The 18,759-nt window shown below is 41.0% G+C and overlaps 1 protein-coding gene across 1 annotated transcript in view; it reads left to right on the forward strand.

Moving 5' to 3' along the window:
- Positions 1–18,759, forward strand: part of LOC115144502 (CUB and sushi domain-containing protein 1-like) — a 415,143-nt gene that overhangs the window by 320,442 nt on the left and 75,942 nt on the right. Inside the window, 8 exon segments of the mRNA XM_065002644.1 lie at positions 2,385–2,541; positions 2,659–2,850; positions 4,063–4,189; positions 4,908–5,110; positions 5,568–5,759; positions 6,586–6,724; positions 7,575–7,762; positions 9,495–9,689. Of these exon segments, the coding sequence (XP_064858716.1) occupies positions 2,385–2,541; positions 2,659–2,850; positions 4,063–4,189; positions 4,908–5,110; positions 5,568–5,759; positions 6,586–6,724; positions 7,575–7,762; positions 9,495–9,689 (1,393 nt within the window).

The raw sequence follows: 18,759 nt of genomic DNA on the forward strand, positions 1-18,759 counted from the left end.
TAGACAATAAATGTGTGTTTTGTTCGATAAAGTTAATCTTTATGTCCAAAAACCTATTGGTGCGTTATGTTCAGAAATGCATTGTCTCAAACAAACATCCTGTGAAAGTGCAGAGAGCCACGTCAAATTACAGAAATACTCATCATAAACATTGATCTAAGATACAAGTGTTATACATACGATTATAGATAAACTTCTCCTTAATGCAACCGCTGTGTCAGATTTCAAAACAACTTTACAGTAAAAGCACACCATGCAATTATGTTAGGTCAGCACCTAGCCACAGAAAAACATACAGCCATTTTCAAACCAAGGAGAGGTGTCACAAAATTCAGATATAGCATTATAAATATTCACTTACCTTTGATGATCTTCATCGGAATGCACTCCCAGGAATGCCAGTTCCACAATAAACTTTTGTTTTGTTCGATAAAGTCCATCATTTATGTTCAAATACCTCCTTTTTGTTTGCGCGTTTAGTTCACAAATCCAAATTCACAAGGCGCAGGCACTTAGTCCAGATGAAAAGTCAAAACAGTTCCCGTTACAGTTTGTAGAAACATGTCAAACGATGTATATAATCAATCTTTAGGATGTTTTTATCATAAATCTTCAATAATATTCCAACCGGACAATTCCTTTGTCTTTAGAAATTAAAAGGAACGCAACTCGCTCTCACGGCCGTGTGCGTGACTTAGCTCATGGCATTCTGCCAGACCTCTGGTTCAAACAGCTCTTATTCGCTCCCCTTCATATCAGAAGCCTGAAACAAAGTTCTAAAGTCTGTTGACATCTAGTGGAAGCCGTAGGAAGTGCAATATGACCCCATAGACACTGTATATTGGATAGGCCATCACTTGAAAAACTACAAACCTCAGATTTCTCACTTCCTGGTTGGATTTTTTCTCCGGTTTTTGCCTGCCATATGAGTTCTGTTATACTCACAGACATCATTCAAACAGTTTTAGAAACGTCAGAGTGTTTTCTATCCAAATCTGCTAATTGTATGCATATTCTAGCTTTTGGGCCTGAGTAGCAGGCAGTTTACTCTGGGCACCTTATTCATCCAAGCTACTCAATACTGCCCCCAGTCCCAAAGAAGATATCACCTCCTCCTCCATGCTTTACGGTGGGAAATGCAGATGTGGAGATCATCCCTTCACCCACACAGCGTCTCACAAAGATACAGCTGTTGGAACCAAAAATCTCAAATTTGGACTCCAGACCAAAGGGCAAATTTCCATCGGACTAATATTCATTGCTCATGTTTCCTGGCCCAAGCAAGTCTCTTCTTATTATTGGTGTCCTTTACTAGTTTTTTATTTACGGCAATTCGACCATGAAGGCCTGATTCACACAGTCTCCTCTGAACAGCTGTTGTTGAGATGTGTCTGTTCCTTGAACTCTGTGAAGCATTTATTTGGGCTGCAATTTCTGAGGCTGGTAACTCTAATGAACTTATCCTCTGCAGCAGAGGTTATTCTGGGTCTTCCATTCCTGTGGCGGTCCTCATGAGAGCCAATTTCATCATAGCGCTGGATGGTTTTCGTGACTGCACTTGTAGAAACTTTCAAAGTTCTTGAAATGTTCCATATTGACTGACCTTCATGTCTTCAAGTAATGATGGACTGTCGTTTCTCTTTGCTTATTTGAGCTGTTCTTGCCATAATATGGACTTTTGCCAAATAGGGCTATCATCTGTGTACTCCACCTACCTTGTCACAACACATCTGATTAACTTTTAAGAAGGCACACCGGTTAATTGAAATGCATTCCAGGTGACTACCTCATGAAGCAGGTTGAGAGAATGGCAAGAGTGTGCAAAGCTGTCATCATGGCAATGGGTGGCTATTTGAAGAATCTCAAATATAAAATATATTTTCATTTGTTTAAAACTTTTTTGGTTACTACATGATTCCTTATGTGTTATTTCATAGTTTTAATGTCTTCACTATTATTCTACAATGTAGAAAATAGTAAAAAAATAAAGAAAAACCCTTGAATGAGTAGGTGTTCTAAAACTTTTGACCGGTAGTGTATGTTATTTGGAATAGGCACCCAACTGGTTATCCGCATTAAAATGTTTCTGCCTTTGTCTTGTCCACTATCCTCTGGAAGCCCAACTTGAAATATTCTCCTGTAGTGTATATATTCATATTATGTATGTACAATATGTATCTACCCATCTGCTCTTTACTATTTTCGTGATGAATTGAATGCTAACTACTCACTCAAACCTCTTACGCTGCCACTCTGCAAATATTGTAATAGTACTGCAAGAGGCTGCATACTGTACAGTATACAGTATGCTATTGAATAGTCTCTTGAATATTAATAGCATTTTGACAAACCTGGGCATTATAGTGTTGTTCTTTAATCAACAGGTGTATGACGGGAAGGATACTTCACATCGTCTTCTTGGCAATTTCTCCAAAACTGACATGTACAATGTCATCATCAACAGTACCTCAAATCACCTCTGGTTTGAGTTCAACAGCAACGGCACTGAAACGAACAAGGGATTCAGACTTACCTACAGCAGTGAGTAGATTATGTCCTCGAGACACAGCCTATATATATATTCCCTGATTCAAGTTTTAGTGGACACATGTTTTTTTAATGTTTAAATGGGCTAAAGCGTCAAATCTGTATTTGTAGGTTTTGACCTTGTCAAGTGTGAAGAACCAGGAACTCCGAATTACGGATACAAGATTCAAGATGACGGCCATTTTGCGAACACTTTTGTGTTGTACAGTTGTAACCCTGGCTATACTCTCCATGGAAGCAGCACTCTGGCATGCCTAAGTGGAGACCGTAGGGTTTGGGACAAACCTTTGCCTTCCTGTCTAGGTGAGTGAGTAGTTGCCGAAAATAGACAAATCAAATCAGAGTTTATTGGTCGCATACACAGATCTGCAGGTGTTATAGCAAATGCAGCTAGTAGAGTGTCTCACAAATACAATACAAATAATACAAATATGTATTAAATAAGAAATCAAGAATTAAGAACCCAGAGAACATATATTATAGTGAGCATGTGTCAGAATCCAGAATATAAATATGTGGTGTGTATAGACAGTATAGAATTTGGAAAGAAAATGGTATTTACTGTAGTAGGTATCATCAGGGAACATTCCCTGATTATGGCGAAACACACCATTTCCATTCCTAAGGAAGATTTAGTTGACATTTCAATTATCAGAGTAATGGTCAAGATGCCCATATCAAAGGATTAATTTTCATCCACTGCATACTTTTGAATATATTATACTATTTTACCAGTCAACATGGACTTTGTTGTGTTGTCTGCATTCTGTCCCACTGTTATTAATATCTTACTGATTCCATAATCTGACGAGCTCTGCCAGTTCCGCTCTCTCAGGCTAACTATGAGTCAAAGCCCCTCCAGTCATACTGTCATTTATACTATACTGAAATATTATACTAGTTAACAGCTATGAACATTTATCCCCTAATGCTGGCTATATTACTGCCCCTAAAGCTATATATGAAGAAACCTTGTGTGTCTCTCTCTTAATTTAAGTAAGGACACTCTGAGCTTTCTGTGCTGGTGAGAACTGATACATTACAGTGTCATTCTTCAGTTCAGCCTCATTCCTTAATTAGCCCAGCTCGGTTCAGACACATTTCTATACTGCAGAAAAGTAGCATGGAAAATGGATGACATTGCCCTAGGCTGTCATTGTATTTTTTCTTTCCTTTGAACGAAGTGACATAATAGGGATATCCTCTTTTCTTTTTCTGTCGTCAGCAGTGAATAAAATAAAACACATACGTATGTGGAGAAGCCAGAGAACATATTAGATTCTTTCAAGTGTGATTATGCAATGTATTATGGGATGTTTATGAATTGGTCTGGTTGATGCCAGAGAGAGAAGCCAGCCTGAGGTTCATCAGGATTAAGACACCTCAAAAGATCAGGGTAGCTTATTTAATTGACTTTCTATTGTGATGATATGAGCCTTCCCTTAACATATTTACACTGAACACTAGGGCTGCTGATGACTATGGTAAAATACACGTTTCGGTTTCCTCATCTAGCTGAATGCGGAGGCCACATTGCAGGTGCAATATCTGGACGGATACTCTCCCCGGGTTACCCTGCACCGTACGACAACAACCTCCACTGTACCTGGTCCATTGAAGCGGACACAGGCAAAACCATTAGGTACAGTATCTCACAATAGGGACACACCCCTTGGAATATGCCATTAGATACACAATAGCCCAATTTTTCTTGACTCCATTTAAATTTGAAGTGAAATCAGCTAGTTTATTGCGAGGCGTGTCTAGTATAGCGGAGCAATTGTTCTGCTGCACATTTGGAAAATGATTTGTGATTAAATGTGCCATTGCTGATTGCATTTCACCCCCACTGCTAGGCCTTCCTTACCATTAGCATATATTCCTTTAGGTCCATTACTGGCTTCTTCAAAACCAAACAATAACCTCCAAAGATAAACCAATTATGCCTACTAGAAATGCCATAGAAATCAGATATGCCAATTCAATTCAAGCAATCTAAGGATCAAGGAGGGGGAGAGATACAATTGACATCGCTGGCTATTGGAATTTTTAAAGAATTCATCCTCTCTCTACTTTGCCGCTGAAAATAATTGAAACATTCCTTTGGCGATCAAGACCGTTCTGATCTAGATGTTTCCTTGGTCTGAGGCATTACTTCAGGACTCATTCGCTAGAACTCCAATGATAATTTTGTATTACAAGTTGGTAACTACCCTTGGTCAGTTGATTTATGGGGTATTGTTGTGTATGTGTTTGTCACAAATGTGAACCAATGGTAATGCCAGACTATAGTATGCAAGGTTCTAATTCTTGAAGAGCTGCATAGTGTATAATTAATCATTCTCTCTCTTTCTATTTAGCCTCCACTTCATAGTGTTTGACACGGAAGTGGCCCATGACATCCTGAAAGTGTGGGACGGTCCAACAGAGGGTGGTATCCTCCTGAAGGAATGGAGTGGGTCAGCTCTGCCCGAGGACACCCACAGCACCTTCAACATCCTAACACTCCAGTTTGACAGTGATTACTTCATCAGCAAGTCAGGCTTCTCCATTCAGTTCTCAAGTAAATAGCACTCTACCTGTCACAACAGACCAGAAGTATTCTGATATGACATTCATACCAGTAACTTTTCAGACAAAGGCTACAGTATGTTTCTTGACATTTCCCTCTCTCAGCCTCGATTTGAACTAGTTTTATGTCTTTTATATACACGTATAAACAACTCTTATGACGAATAAAAACATTTGCACCATAAATATTTCATGCAAATATAAATGAAATGGAACATTGCATTTGCATATAAATGGCAAATATTTTCTGGAACTATTATTTCAAAGACAAGTAGTCTCCACAATTCTGTTTGCTGCCAGTCCAATGATTTCAAATACAATATTATATTATATCATAATCAGCATTTGTCCGATATTTTTTTTAGTTGTATAAATTAAATGCGTGTTGTCAAAATGTCAGCATTTGTCTCATGTTAATATTCATAAGTGATTAATTTGTGTGATTTCAGCTACTACTGCCATGACCTGTAATGACCCTGGGACACCCCAGAATGGGACGCGTTATGGGGATAGTCGGGAGCCCGGGGACACCATCACCTTCCAGTGTGACCCAGGTTACCAGGTCCAGGGCCTGGACAAGATCACCTGTGTACAGCTCAACAACAGGTTCTACTGGCAGCCAGACCCTCCAACCTGTATAGGTATGTTGCTTTGACTTCCACAGTAATGGAGAAATGACTTCACTGTTATTTCTCTTCTTGGCTTGATGTCAGCTAAGGGTTTGTAGAATAGGTAGATGTTCCCTTCAGAATAATTCTGCTGCAAGAAGGTGATTTGGGATGTGTATGCTAGGCCGCTCCGTTGTTTTCATTGAAGGATTTGTGGTATCTGAAAATCCATGTAAACAGTGTTTTATGAACCACCACTCATTTGTGTCTGCTTAATTACTCTATGTTGAATGAGTGACATGGTTATTATTAGAATGAATTAAATGTAACATTAGGAATGTAAACCATGTCTCAGTAGAGTGTGAATCCCCCTGTGAAAAATGATTCATCAGTAACTGAAATGTAATTGGCATTTTCAGCCATTGTCAACCAGTCCTTTTGTCAGACAGCGTGCTTTGTCACTTCTAGTCGTTTGGTATGTTTACCACACCACTAATAATTGTTTGATGGAAGGCCATTTATAGCCAGAATCATTTGTAATGGTGGAAGATTACTAAGATTAGAAAAATGTTGCTCTTACAAACCCTCCCAATCAAGTACATGATTGACAGGATTGAAACTCATTTTGCTTGAATTGACATTCAAACAAGTCTCACACAACGGCAAAAATAAAGAAGCAAAGATGTGAATAACCTTTCTGAATGACAGTGGCAGGGAGGAATTCCATCGCTACTGTTTGTCACTGAACGTCTGTGCATGGTGGCCTGTTTTGTCACTTCAATCAACATAAACAGTTAATGTGATGGAGACAAGTCGTATTAAAACCTGTGTGTTGCCCTCACTCTCCTTGATGTGATAGCTACCTGCGGCGGCAACGTGACAGGCCCTGCTGGGGTGATTCTATCACCCAACTATCCACAGCCGTACCCACCAGGAAAGGAATGTGACTGGAGAATTAAAGTCAACCCTGACTTTGTTATAGCCCTAATTTTCAAAAGGTATGTCACTCCTGCTATGCTGCGAGGCACCGACGGTAATAAGGAGCAAGGTCAAAGAGCAGATGGAAGGAGTGTATCCACTCTGTCTTTGTCAGTTTGGTAATTACTGTAAACAAACATCAAACACATCTGTGTTTGAGGTGAAATAGTTTGCCTTTGTTCAAATATGATCCAAATCAATGTGTGTTACTGTATTACGCCATATACCTAGATGATACCTATAGATGGAATAGCTTTGATGAAATGTACTATAGTTCCACGAATTACAAAGCACCACAACCCACAGGAATTACATAGGCTCAAATGAGAATAATCCCAAAGAACTCTTATCAGTTGATCTCAGATTCATCAGAACATTACTTGCTCACCATACCTCTAATGGCAGTTACAGACTGTACAAACAGGCCCCCACATGCCTGCTTCACAATGTAGGGCCAAGGCGAGCTGAACTGGCCTGGCCTTGCCATAGTTGCTGGGAAGATAAATGTGAATGGGAACATCTGAGCCAACAGAGTATGGTTCTGGTTGGCCCTACGGTGTAATTCAGGCTCAGATTGATGTTATTTGGGATGAATCTTGTCCTGGATTTTCACTAGATGGGCCAGTGGCAAAGTCAAAATTGGCTATATATAATAAAAAGTTATGAAAACAAAAATATTCTTAGGGTTAGGCATAAGGTTAGCAGTGTGGTTAGGTTAGGGTTAGGTTTACAATCAGATTTTATGACTTGGTGGCCAACTAGTGAAACACTGCAGAGCTGCCTCCAGCACATGAATCATCCCAATATATGCCAACCTGTGAATCAGGCATCAGTCTTTAATAAACATTGTTTTCTATTGCATACTTCCAGTTTCAACATGGAGCCCAGCTATGACTTCCTGCACATCTATGAGGGGGATAACTCCAACGGCCCATTGATCAGCAGCCTGCAGGGAAACCAGGCCCCAGAGCGCATCGAGAGCAGTGGCAACAGCCTCTTCCTCGCTTTCAGGAGTGACGCTTCCCTCGGGATGTCTGGCTTTGCCATTGAATTCAAAGGCAAGTTGTCAACATGTTAGTCTCACAGGAGGTGACCCTAGGTTTCTATGAATGTGTATAGCATTGGCCATATCGTAAGGTTTATGTCTCTATAAAAAAAATGCTTTCAACAGATATAGATTTCTAAGATGAAAGATTTCCAGGAACTGGAGAATACATTCTATAGACAACGTGTTTTTATAAGCCTTATTGCATGTTGTTCTTCCTGTCAGCTAGATGTCCTTATTTTGTCTGTTGTCTACACACAGCTATGCAGTATCTGAAAAACAGTATGTATTCCAACCTACTTCTTTTTATGAAATGCTTTTTGATTAAAGGCATTGATGATAGAACTACTGTAGATCAACTGGATAATTGGTTTGATTTGTTACAGAAAATCAATGAAAGTCACAAAACACATGAACACAGATGTGTATAGTATTTTGCCACTTCAACGTCTCGTTCTTCCTGGAAGATTTATTCAAACCAATCAATGGCATAATTTGTCGTTTTGTTTTGTTGGTCCTGTATTTAACTGTGCTTTTGTCAATAAAAACAGTTAATTACCTTCCATGGGAACTCAGTGAGATTTGTCATCTCCCAAGGCTAAAAGCACTCAAATGTTTCTTCTCTCTCTAATTGAAAATATAATCTACGCTCATTTTTTCTGTAAATCATTCTCCTATATTCATATTTTTCTCCCATCCATGCACCATTAACTAAGGTAATTTAAATGTTGAGACGGTTAAAATAATGCCTTTTCTGTTTTCATACTTATTACTGTAATAAACTTCATATATTTGTTGATGTTTTCTACTACTTTATTTCTAATTGTATTCATAAATCCATGTCAAAATGTAGCTTTAGGTTGAGGGCATTGGCATGTATACTTTGGCCTTGCGTGTTGAGAAGCATTTTCCCTCTCTGGGTATTGGAATGCGGATGAAATTGCGATGCACTATAGCAATTTCAGTGATAAAATCTCCCACCGCTACCCTCCAACTTTCACTGCTTCTTAAAGCACAAGGCAGCAGAGAAAAGTGGGCTGTTAGCTGTCATCTTGTTTGGCAGTGTATACAAGCACCACCTCCAGAGCTTTTTCCAACTGTCCTTCTCCTAGTGTCTGTTCCCTTAAGGACACTGGCTGCCCTCACCCCCCCACCCCCTCCCCCATTTTTCCTACACACCCAGATGCTTACCTTGCATTCCCCTCTGTGCTGCTCTTTTCTATTGAGGATTCCTTGGAGCAACTCTACTTGCTCTTTTGTACTCTACACTCCCTGTGTTCTGCTTCTTACATGAAGGTTCACCATAGAGAAACATCAGTAGCGGCTTCCGAGAATCCCTGGAATGTTCATTTATATATTTCTTAATTCCATTATTTTACTTTTAGATTTGTGTGTATTGTTGTGAATTGTTAAATACTCCTGAACTGTTGGGTCTAGGAACTCAAGCATTTCGATGCAACCGCAATAACATCTGCTAAATATGTGTATGTGACCAATAACATTTGATCTGATTTGTTTGAATGCACCCTGTAACCCAGGATACCATACCCTGCCTGTTCCTGATATCTGGGCTTTTCAACTGCTGAGTTTCTTTTGCATTTATGGATAAGTTGCAATGCTTTAGCAAAAATTATTATGGTTTTTCCTTTTCCTTGGTGTTGTATTGAAATAAAATCTCTCTGCTCAGGGTCAATTGTCCTGCATGATACTTTATCCTAAGCTTGTGTATGTTTTCTACTCCACAGAGAAACCCAGGGAGGCATGCTTTGACCCTGGAAATATCATGAACGGCAGTCGCGTGGGCATGGACTACAAACTGGCCTCCACAGTGACCTATCAATGTAACTCTGGATATACTGTTGTTGGACCAGCCACAATCACATGTGTTATCGGTTCAGATGGAAAACCTATATGGGACAAGGTCCTACCATCGTGTAAAGGTAAGATCTTTTCAGTTTGCCTACGGTTATAAAATCTGATTCCCAACAGCCTATCACAGAGAGAGTAGCTTGAGTTCTTGTTGTCCTCCCTTCAAGTCTAATTGATTTGTCTTGGTACCCTCATCTAGCCTCTTAATTACAGACTGATTACCGCTCTGTGGGAGAGAACCATTCATGTAAGCTTGTGAGATCAGGTGGCTTGCGAGGCTAACCATCATCGGCACTATTAATCAAGGCTAATATCAAGCCAATTTTTACTGGTTTCACCGAAAGGTTTTGTGGACCCCTTTTTGTCTTTGCACAAGAAGGAAGTATTGGTTTTTTAAAGACCACGGCTGAACTTTCTAGCTGACAGTTGTGAGAGCTTGGGCGGTGACAACTGCCACTCACTCATCCTTTCACCCCACCCCCCTTTCTCTCTCTCTCCTTCATGCCCATGCGTCTCTGAGGAGACAAAAACTCAGACAGGTGGCTGTGTAGTTGCTGCCACATCATCTCTATGCCTCCACCCTGCCACTTCACACACTGAGCCTCTACCTTACAGCAGCACGGCCACTGGAGACATGACTTGGATATGAGAGACACACACCAAAGAGTTATAGTCGACATGATGAACATGGAATGATGTTGTTTTCAATAAAGATTTCTAGATGTATGCATAAAGCTGATAATTTCAGGATATAAGCTATTTTCAAGGAAACAAGCAAGATTCGCTTGCTTCTAATTTTTAAAACTAATTTTCACCTGTTTTTTTCCCTTATTCCATCAAGTGTCAGATCTAGCGGGGGGAGTGTGAGACTCATGAGTGAAAATCCACCTGAGCTCCTACCGTTAAGAGATTTGGAGCTTTTATGAATCTGATTGTATGTCATTAAGAAGTTACTCCGGCATTCACATAAACAATAGAGAGGGTTTTGTGCACCAAGACACAGCTGAAGCAAAGCAAACAGCTCATTGTCTCTAGTCTAGACCCTACTGGGTCGAAAACTGAACAAACACTAGAGCTAGTTTAGAAGGATATACAACAACAGGAGACTGCAGAACAAATCAGGAGAGGAACTACAAATGAAGCCTTGGATCTATAGTTAGTCCCTCCAGGATTCTGCTATTCTGCGATCGCAAATCTATTTGCAAAACCAACAATTTCCCATATATTATGCGAGGGTTTGCAATTTTGACCTATCCCTGCTTTATTTCTGCATAAACAGTCAAATCATTGCAATATTATCGCATAAAACTGACCCATCAATGCAGTATAAGAACAGGTCTCTCAATTTCAATCAATCACTGTACATTTACCGCATAATATGGTTAGATCAAGTTGCATATCAACAAACTTTTTCCCTTGTCAGTGCATTTTCAAATTGGACAAGATCATCACGTATTGCCATGCAAAATGTCAGAATTGCCGCAGCAAAATCAAGTATTTTTGCTCACAAATATCACAGAAAATCCCAGCAAAATCCTGGAGGGACTGTATAATGCTTTTACATTGCTAACACTCTTAACCCCTGTCTGTAAGTCAGTCTAAAGGGATTTGAGCTTTTAAACAGCATGTGTTGATTAGTTGACCCTTTTTGATTGAGCCTCTGTACCTAGAGAGGGATAGCTTTCATTTCGTCACTCCCAGATCATTTATTTGCTCACACTGATGGTATATTTGGCTGTTTGCCCTTAACCATTTAATTATTTATTTTATTTTAGTTTGGTGGAGAGCTAGAGAATTATTACCATGAGTTGCATTCCCTTGTTGACCATTGTGCATTATGGATGTGGCTTAAACATTCCATTTGTCATTCTGAATGGAACGATTCAGTAGCGTTGTGTAATTAGAGTTATGGCTGGGTCATGGACACAGTTAGCTTGAACTCGTAGAGCAGCTGAGGACCTCAGGATCACTGTCTGCTTCTCCATTCTAGTGTTCTCTAGTAACGTTCTTGTCTCATTGAATCTTTCATACATTTCAATGGGAAAAGGTCTTTCCGCTAAGAGCTTATTGAAATATAATTTGCCATTATCAAGATTGTTTAACCGTGACAATGAAGGGCTATGTTCTGTGGGGTCCCATAACATTGGTTTATAGATGTCCGAGCACTTGCTTTTTAATCCCTAGACTCCATAAAGAAGTGTGTGGATTGTAAGGGTGAGACATGATGTTATTGATTCACAAATGCCACAATTGCACAATGGCCTTTGTTGATCGATACCCTGGGCTTGAAAGAAAATGGTAGCCTAGCGGTTAAGAGCGTTGGGCCAGTAACCGAAAGGTTGCTGGTTTGATTCCCCGAGCCGACTAGGTGAAAAATATGTTGTTGCCCTTGAGCAAGGCACTTAACCCTAATTGCTCCTGTAAGTCGCTCTGGATAAGACTAAAATGTATGAAAGTAGTGAGCAAAATGGCTTGTTCTGGTTTATGACCTTTCTCAACAGTTGTATATAGCCTGCTTTCAATGACACACAACATTTGATCGGAGATATGAATTCCATATTATTGTATTTTTTCGAAAGTGAAAAGCACACAGCAGGCACAATTGGAAATCACTCTGAAAACCAAGGTGATGTGAAGCAAATGTTTCTGTTTCATTTGCTTGTATTGTTTGTCAGTTATGTTTATGTCTAATCCTAGAAATATGTTATTTATGTCACCTTCAAGGAGGATCGTAGGTTTGTATACGCTACACTAAAGCCATGTTCTAAAGAACACGTTATAAATCAATGAAAGGAAGGGAAATTATGTCTTTTTCATAGTTGGAATCATTTGTTCAAGTTCAATGTCAGATTTTGGCTAGATGAAACAGCATATTGATTGAGGAAATCCATTGTAAGCCTCTAGTTTATAGTTTGATATCTGGGAAACGTACATCAGTTGCCTAGCCTTTTTTAACATGCCTGAACGTAACATTACAGTATGTGAGAACACACATAATCCCCTCCAGCAAGAGCATTTAACCCTCTTGTCTGTGGTTGAATTGAGCTTATTTTGCCTGATGATAAAGAGGTGAACAAAGCTATTTGCTGGTTGTGTTCATAAATGAGCAAAAGAAAGAGCCATTTCTGAAGGCTGTGGCTGTGCCTGCAAGCCAAGGCCTCTTGAGTGACGGTGAAAACGCCAGAGTGCCACGTGGGTTATATGCAGATCAGTCACAGTGAGACAGGGAGGACTCACTGTGAATGTTAAAACTCATTCTGCTGCCGGTTGAGGGAAATGATTACTAATGTCCCCAGTATCACTCGGCTAATGAAAGGAATCGTTATGTATTTAATAAGGACTGTGGGGGGAGGGGTGGGAATATTTCTCAGTGTAAACCGCTCCTGTACCCAATGAATCCCCTTTTTTAGAAGCTGTGGGTGTGTACAGGTAAGTGGTACAGTATAGAAGAAAAGCAAACACTTTAAATGTGTCGGTTGTGCGTTATTATTGTTGCTGTCATGTTCAGCAATGAATATTAATGCAACAAACAAGAACAAAAACCATGATACCGTCGTTATTTAACACCAGCAACCCTTCTCTTCACCTGTATTTAGCTACTTCATGTTCTAATCTTTGATATTTTAGTCTCCTCTGAAAATAGCAGGTGCAAAACTACAGTATATCTACTGAAGACCAAATTTTAACCATTTGAAATGTTTCACTGGTCTGTGATTTTCCGCTGCTTTTTGGAATACTGATTCACTCCAAGGCACTTCCTTGGGCTTTCAGACAAAACTAATTAGAAAGGGGTGAGATCCTTTTAAATAATAAAGGATTTTCCCCCCCCTCTTTCTCTCAGCTTCTCTCATCCAAACAGGTCTTTTATTCGTTTCCATAGTAACTACAGTAAAATACTGTCTCTTGAATGAGGAATCCTCCATGACTGTAAATAGAAGGTGTGTAACAGGGTTAAAGCATGGTGGTATGGCGCCCCTCGGAGGCGGGTAGTGTTGACACATGGCCGCGCCGGCGCCAGATGAATTGCATAGACTCTAGGAATTAGAGTTTGTTTGGATTTATGCATGTCTGTGTTCCTCTGTGTTGAGGGCATAACAATGCAATAGCTGTGTCCACACTACAGTCCTCAATATCCACCCTACGGTCCTCTGTATCCACTCTACGGTCCTCAATATCCACACTACTGTCCTCTGTATCCACCCTACAGTCCTCTGTATCAACTCTACGGTCCTCTGTATCCACTCTATGGTCCTCTGTATCCCACTCTACGGTCCTCTGTACCCACTCTACAGTACTCTGTATCCACTCTACGGTCCTCTGTATCCACTCTATGGTCTTCTGTATCCACTCTACGGTCCTCTGTATCCACTCTACGGTCCTCTGTACCCACTCTACAGCACTCTGTATCCACTCTACGGTCCTCAATATCCACACTACGGGTCTCTGTGTCCACTCTATGGTCCTCTGTATCCACTCTACGTTCCTCAGTATCCACTCTACGGTCTCTGTATCCACTCTACAGTCCTCTGTATCCACTCTACGGTCCTCAGTATCCACTCTACAGTCCTCTGTATCCACTCTACGGTCCTCTGTATCCACTCTACGGTCCTCTGTATCCACTCTACGGTCCTCAATATCCACTCTACGGTCCTCTGTATCCACTCTACGGTCCTCTGTATCCACTCTACGGTCCTCTGTATCCACTCTACGGTCCTCTGTATCCACTCTACGGTCCTCAATATCCACTCTCTGGGCCTCTGTATCCACTCTACGGTCCTCAATATCCACACTACGGTTCTCTGTATCCACTCTACGGTCCTCTGTATCCACTCTACGGTCCTCTGTATCCACTCTACAGTCCTCTGTATCCACTCTACGGTCCTCAATATCCACTCTACGGTCCTCTGTATCCACTCTATGGTCCTCTGTATCCACTCTACGGTGCTCTGTATCCACTCTACGGTCCTCAATATCCACTCTACGGTCCTCTGTATCCACTCTACGGTCCTCAGTATCCACTCTATGGTCCTCAATATCCACTCTACGGTCCTCAATATCCACACAACGGTCCTCTGTATCCACTCTATGGTCCTCAATATCCACTCTACGGTCCTCTGTATCCACTCTACGGTCCTCAATATCCACTCTATGGTCCTCAATATCCACTCTTCGGTCCTCAATATCCACACAACGGTCCTCTGTATCCACTCTATGGTCCTCAATATCCACTCTACGGTCTTCTGTATCCACTCTACGGTCCTCAGTATCCACTCTACGGTCCTCAATATCCACTCTACGGTCCTCTGTATCCACACTACGGTCCTCAATATCCACACTACGGTCTTCTGTATCCACTCGATGGTCCTCAATATCCACACTATGGTCCTCAATATCCACTCTATGGTCCTCAATATCCACTCTATGGTCCTCTGTATCCACACTATGGTCCTCTGTATCCACTTGATGGTCCTCTGTATCCACTCCATGGTCCTCTGTATCCACACTATGGTCCTCAATATCCACTTGATGGTCCTCTGTATCCACTCCATGGTCCTCTGTATCCACTCGATGGCCCTCTGTATCCACTTGATGGTCCTCTGTATCCACTCCATGGTCCTCTGTATCCACACTATGGTCCTCAATATCCACACTATGGTCCTCAATATCCACTCTACGGTCCTCAATATCCACTCTACGGTCCTCTGTATCCACATTATGGTCCTCAATATCCACTCTATGGTCCTCTGTATCCACACTATGGTCCTCTGTATCCACTTGATGGTCCTCTGTATCCACTCCATGGTCCTCTGTATCCACACTATGGTCCTCAATATCCACTTGATGGTCCTCTGTATCCACTCCATGGTCCTCTGTATCCACACTATGGTCCTCTGTATCCACTCGATGGCCTTCTGTATCCACTCCATGGTCCTCTGTATCCACTCCATGGTCGTCTGTATCCACACTATGGTCCTCAATATCCACACTATGGTCCTCAATATCCACTCTACAGTCCTCAATATCCACTCTATGGTCCTCTGTATCCACACTATGGTCCTCAATATCCACACTATGGTCCTCAATATCCACTCTACAGTCCTCAATATCCACTCTACGGTCCTCTGTATCCACACTATGGTCCTCAATATCCACTCCATGGTCCTCTGTATCCACTCCATGGTCCTCTGTATCCACTCCATGGTCCTCTGTATCCACACTATGGTTCTCTGTATCCACTCCATGGTCCTCTGTATCCACACTATGGTCCTCTGTATCCACTCCATGGTCCTGTGTATCCACACTATGGTCCTCTGTATCCACACTATGGTCCTCAATATCCACTCGATGGCCCTCTGTATCCACTCTACGGTCCTCTGTATCCACTCCATGGTCCTCTGTATCCACACTATGGTCCTCTGTATCCACACTATGGTCCTCAATATCCACTCGATGGCCCTCTGTATCCACTCTACGGGTCTCTCTATCCACACTATGGTCCTCAATATCCTCACTATGGTCCTCTGTATCCCCATCTGAACTTCCTTCCTCCTCTCTTTCTCATTCGCTCTCTTTTTCTCTCTCTCATCCTGTCTCATGCATGCTCTCATTCTTCCTCTCTATCTGGCTCCCTCTCTCTTTCTCACATTATCTCTCCTGCGGTATTACATGGATGTTTTTTCACTGCTGACTCCTCTAGATGAGACGTTGAGGTCAGGTGGAAGACACGTCTGTTTCCATGATACTAGTGAAGGGAAATCACACTTGCTTACATTGGTGTAGAGATGCATTCATATCAGGCACATGTCACTGCAGCCAACACTGTACGGTCTGTTAGGTTTAAGCGGCTTGTGGCGTCTGTTCGATTACTGTATGCATAAACATGAAGCTATGTTTGAATGTCCTTAAATAGCTAAAGTATGTACATTCCCACATACAATTATTATTAGAAATAAGGTCTGACTAACTTGGCACGTCGCTACAGTGGCTGGCGTTTTATACGGTGTTGATTTGAGCATATTGTCTAGTGTCATTTAATTTGTTCGTTTTTATTGTCTTTGTTTTTGTCCATATTTCTATTCATTGGGGCGTCGGGTAGCCTACCAGTTAAGAGCATTGGGCCAGTAATCGAAAGGTTGCTAGTTCAAATCCCAGAGCAGACTTGGTGAAAATTCTGTCAATGTTCCTTGGAGCAAGGTACTTAACGCTAATTGCTCCTGTAAGTCATTCTGGATAAGAGCATCTATTTAAATGTAGAATATTTCCATATATTGCACGGAAAATCTAATAAACAGGTCATGGCTTCTGGAAGCTTGTCATTGTCTGTAACTCTCACCTAGTCATGATGGTAAAAATGTAAAACTACTATCATCATAATTCATACTGGCTGACCAATGCTCAAGTAACCAGTTATCTCAACAGCATATTTAATATTCAATTGTAGTTTTCAGTATAACCATGGTAACCCACAGTTGGATGTATGCTGAGTAGATTGACCCCAAGTAATATGTTATTAGTCACATGCTTCATAAACAACAGGTGTAGACTAACAGTGAAATGCTCCCTGGCTGGTCATAAACAACAGGTGTAGACTAACAGGGAAATGCTCCCTGGCTGGTCATAAACAACAGGTGTAGACTTACAGGGAAATGCTCCCTGGCTGGTCATAAACAACAGGTGTAGACTAACAGTGAAATGCTCCCTGGCTGGTCTGGTCAACAGTGAAATAAAACAACAGGTGTAGACTAACAGTGAAATGCTCCCTGGCTGGTCTGGTGTAGACTAACAGGGAAATGCTCCCTGGCTGGTCATAAACAACAGGTGTAGACTAACAGGGAAATGCTCCTGGCTGGTCATAAACAACAGGTGTAGACTAACAGGGAAATGAAATGCTCCCTGGCTGGTCATAAACAACAGGTGTAGACTAACAGTGAAATGCTCCCTGGCTGGTCATAAACAACAGGTGTAGACTAACAGTGAAATGCTTCATAAACAACAGGTGTAGACTAACAGTGAAATGCTCCCTGGCTGGTCATAAACAACAGGTGTAGACTAACAGGGAAATGCTCCCTGGCTGGTCATAAACAACAGGTGTAGACTAACAGTGAAATGCTCCCTGGCTGGTCATAAACAACAGGTGTAGACTAACAGTGAAATGCTCCCTGGCTGGTCATAAACAACAGGTTTTAGACTAACAGTGAAATGCTTCATAAACAACAGGTGTAGACTAACAGGCAAATGCTTCATAAACAACAGGTGTAGACTAACAGTGAAATGGTTATCCCTGATCTTTGAGATGTTCAGTTTTTTGTGGGTTATGTCATTTCCCAGATTTTTTCATGTATAATGAAGATTGTTACATAACCTGTTTTGAAAGACTAAATAATGAAATCCAATATTTGTTATGATGAACAGTGAGTGAGTGATCCAGCATTTGATACCTAAAAGAGAAAGTACATTTTGCCTGAAATGACACTGCTTACAGTGCCAACAGTTAAACAATTATCAGACAGCAATTCCCCTTTCTTTACAAATTACTGACAGGATCTGTGTTAAAGTCCCAGTGTAGTAAAAAACACGATTTCCCTGTGTTTATATATAAATCTAATTTTATTTTTCACATACACATGTTTAGCATATGTTATTGCTGGTGTAGCGAAATGCTTGTGTTTCTAGCTCCAACAGTGCAGTAGTATCTAACAATTCACAACAATACACAATACACACAACCTAAAAGTAAAAGAATGGAATTAAGGAATATATAAATATTAGCATGAGCAATGTAGGAGTGGCATAGACTAAAATACAGTAGAATAGAATACAGTGTATATATGAGATGAGTAAAGCAAAAATATGTAAACATTATTAAAGTGGCCAGTGTTCCATTATTAAAGTAGCCAGTGATTTCAAGTCTATGTATATGGGGCAGCAGCCTCTAGGGTGCAGGGTTACATAACCGGGTGGAAGCCACCTAGTGATGGCTAATAAACAGTCTGATGGCCTTGAGATAGAAGCTGTTTTTCAGTCTCTCAGTCCCAGCATTTATGCACCTGTTCTGACCTTGCCTTCTGGATGATAACGAGGTGTACAGGCAGTGGCTCGGGTGGATGTTGTGACATTGGGTGCTGTAGGTAGTTTGCCCCC

This window comes from Oncorhynchus nerka, linkage group LG16, assembly GCF_034236695.1.
Source record: "Oncorhynchus nerka isolate Pitt River linkage group LG16, Oner_Uvic_2.0, whole genome shotgun sequence".
Classification (NCBI taxonomy): Eukaryota; Metazoa; Chordata; class Actinopteri; order Salmoniformes; family Salmonidae; genus Oncorhynchus; species Oncorhynchus nerka.